At 44.0% G+C, this 3,561-nt stretch overlaps 1 protein-coding gene across 1 annotated transcript in view; it reads left to right on the top strand.

Annotated features, from left to right (window-relative positions):
- Positions 1 to 1,414: 1,414 nt before the first annotated feature.
- LOC101623914 (zinc finger protein 525-like) overlaps positions 1,415 to 3,561 on the top strand; it is a 9,169-nt gene continuing 7,022 nt past the window's right edge. Inside the window, exons 1-2 of the mRNA XM_012733542.1 lie at positions 1,415 to 1,556; positions 3,293 to 3,549. Of these exons, the coding sequence (XP_012588996.1) occupies positions 1,415 to 1,556; positions 3,293 to 3,549 (399 nt within the window). The remainder of the gene's footprint in view (positions 1,557 to 3,292; positions 3,550 to 3,561) is intronic.

A 3,561-nucleotide genomic window follows, 5' to 3' on the forward strand; every position in this document is an offset into this window, starting at 1 on the left:
CATACAAAGTTTTCAAATGATCAGCATATATCAAGTAAAGAGTTTATGTTAGAACATACCAGACTTCCAGGAAGTTTATGTCATGTTTGGACACAGTGTTCTGATGCAGCTTGTCAACCGATGCTTCAGGGCTCCTGTGGAAAGCAATTTAAAGTAACTAAGTGAAAAAGCCACACTCTGGAATTTAACTTTAAGGCATCTAGAAGCATTAGATGGGTTCTAATGTTTAAATAAACCTGAGATTATTAAGAAATAATAAATAATTATGCACTTAACCAAAGGATCTGTTAAAGGAAGACTTGATGATAAATGTACACTTGATGCAGCTTTTCTATAAAATTAAGCAGGAGACATAGTATGTTATACTAAATATCTTTAAATTTTAAATCATTAGCCTCAAGCGTTGGTGTGAGCCTCAGCGAGTGTGGCCAGAGCTCTGGTCGGGAGACTCTCAGGAACACTGGTCCGCTCCACACTCTGCGCTCCACCCTCTCGCAGCTCTGCTTCCGGACTCCTCCACGTGTGCCTAAGAAGATCAGAAAATGAATGAGTCTCTGGTGAGTCACTATTTTCCCTCAACCTTGTTTCATATTGAGCTTTCCAAGGGCTCTTAACTGAAATGAGCAAAAGAAAAAATTGTACTTTATGAGATTGACATACGCAAGGCAGAGGCAACCATGGACACAGGCAAGTTGTCCGGCCTTGGGGCATCCAGGCTGAGCGCGTGTGTATCTGGTCGCCTGAAACCACAGCCAAGAAAAAAGACACCTGATCAGAACAGACCCTTCTAGGCCAGCAGGCTGCGTTCTCAGGGACACGGAACTTGCGGGCACAGAGACACCAGAGTTTGCAGGTCATAGAGATGATGGTGGCCGTGGCTTGTTATCTATGTGGAACAAAACACGTCCTGCCTGTAGCAGTGATGATGGATTTCCACAGAGAGCACACCTGATGAGGTGTGTCTGCAGAGGCGAAACTGTGGCACTCAGGAGGCCCTGCTTGAGGCCACCAGAGGTGACCACTGGTCCTGCCATGACTTCCAGATACCCCTCTCAGCTCCTCTGTGCATTTAGCTTGTTCAGCAGACGGTCCATTTGTTTTCCATAAATCCTCACACACATTTTTCCAGTTATTTATTGGGCCCCTGATTGATTATTTATCAAGCCCCTTGATGACTAAAGTTTTATACAGGCTTATTTTAGGGTGAAGTTCATTTCCACATTTGTAAAGCAAACTGTGTAATTTTTGTGTGTGTGTGACGAACCCAGGTAAGATGTTTCTAGTGTTAAGTTTGTCTGTCTCCCCATGCAGAGCGAAGAGCATGATGTGTCCAATATAAGAGAAAACAGGTACAAAACAATGAATTCCTGGACCTCTAGGTGTTCAGACTCAGATTGCCACCTTGACTGAGGGAATGGTGCCGTTACAGGAGATGGTCACCTTTGAGGACGTGACTGTGAACATCACCTGGGAGGAGTGGCAGGCCCTGGATGACGCTCAGAGGACCCTCTACAGGGACGTGATGCTGGAGACCTATGGGAGCCTGGTGTCGCTGGGTGAGTGGAGGCGTCCAGGAACGGCCTAGTGAGATCAGTGTTTTTCATTGATACGAACAACTGCGAATGTAATAAAATGGTATTTAGAGTCAAGATTTCAGGTCAGTGACATGTGAGTGTCCCTTTCTCTGTGGTGACCTTTCTCCAATAAGTGGTTTAAACTGCCCTTTCATGACAGAAAAGTGAAAGCTGTGGTATTCTTCCAGGACCATGATATAAAACATGCATTTCTTACCAACAGGGTGTTGCATTATGAAGCCTGAGCTGATCATCAGGATGAAGCAAGGAGCAGAGCCATGGACTGTGGAAGAATCCCCAGATCAGACACGCTCAGGTCAGCGAGTTCATTCTAGGGAGGGAGGCCTGGGGTAGCAGAGCTCCGCTGAGAGCCTGATCGAGCTGTCATTTCCCCATGGCCTTCCTGTGAATGATCAATTGGAACATTTTTCCAAGAAGTGGAGCGAGAGTGTACCAGGACTCTGCAGATCTGTTATCTGATTAAGTTTTTCGCTTTTGCAGTAACTATGACCAGAAACACTTAGGTGTTGCTCAAGGTGTGGGTGGTTCTTTCCCTCTCATTGCAGGAGTCCCAAGCTGGCCACACCCTGTTGTGACTCGCCAGGACATTCAGGACAAACGTTGGTGTAACTTTGTTTTCACCAGCCACAAAACATCAACAAGATTAAGAATTGACTTGGGAAAGCCATTTAGTTTAAGCTCAAGTCATACTTTGAAAAAAACTACTCAAACTGATTCAGGAAGGATGCCTGAAGATATTAATAGTGTGTATCAGGCTGTATTTCTTCTCGGTGAGCCTGACGAGAAACCTGATGGAGACACGGCAGAGGACAGTCATCCCTATGGGGAAGTGGCCCAAAATCCTGAGCCTCCTAACAGTCAACAGGTGATTCAAACATTGCAGCAGCCTCCTGAACTCTGTGGACAAGAGAAAGCCTTGAATAAGGAGCCAGCAGTCTTTATACATAAGACAGCTGCTATGGGAGAAACTCCCTGTAAAAATAATGAAAAAAGGAAGCACTGTAGTAACCTTGCTTTTACTGTCACTGAGACCACTCACATGGGAGAGACCCAATGCAGATGTGACAAAGAGCGTGAAATCATTGAAAAACCAACACAATTATTTTGTGATTGTGATGTTGATGGTGAACACCCCATATTTAATCAAAATGGGGCTATTTACAGCAGAGAATTGCACATTACTCAGAATCAAAGGACTGGACTAGAGAAAAAGCTTGAAGATACTATATTTAGGGAAAATCCCTACAAAATACCTGTCTTCACTGAACACCAGAGCATAGAAATAGGGGCAAAGTCTTCTGAGTGTTTGAAAACCTGTGAGAAATCAGTACTCCGTAGACATCAAAGAAACCTCACAGGAGAGAAACCCTACGAATGTAAGGAATGTAGCAAATCTTTCTCCAAGAAATCATCGCTTATTATACATCAGAGAGTTCACACAGGCGAGAAACCGTATGTATGTGAAACATGCAGGAAGTCTTTCTCCCAGAAGTCACACCTCTCTCGACATCGAAGAATTCACACAGAAGAGAAACCCTATGAATGTGGACAATGTAGGGAGTCTTTTAGAGCTAAGGGTTATCTCATTAAACATCAGGAAGTCCACAGAAGAGAGAAAGCCTATACATGTAAGGAATGTGGGAAATCATTCTCCCAGAAATCAGCACTGACTAATCATCACAGCATACACACGGGAGAGACATCTCGACATCAAAAAATTCACACGGGAGAGAATCCCAGCGAATGTGAACAATGTAGGAAGGTTTTTGGAGATAAATGTTCGCTCACCAGTCATCAGAGAAATCACACAGGAGAGAAACCATATGAATGTAAAGAATGTGGGAAATCTTTCTCCCAGAAATTAAGCCTGACTAAACACCTCAGAATTCACACTGGGGAGAGACCCTACCAATGTAAAGAATGTAGAAAATCTTTCTCCCAGAAATTAAGCCTGGCTAAACACCTC

This window comes from Condylura cristata, unplaced genomic scaffold (genome assembly GCF_000260355.1).
Source record: "Condylura cristata isolate star-nosed mole 26May11 unplaced genomic scaffold, ConCri1.0 scaffold00041, whole genome shotgun sequence".
Taxonomy (NCBI): domain Eukaryota; kingdom Metazoa; phylum Chordata; class Mammalia; order Eulipotyphla; family Talpidae; genus Condylura; species Condylura cristata.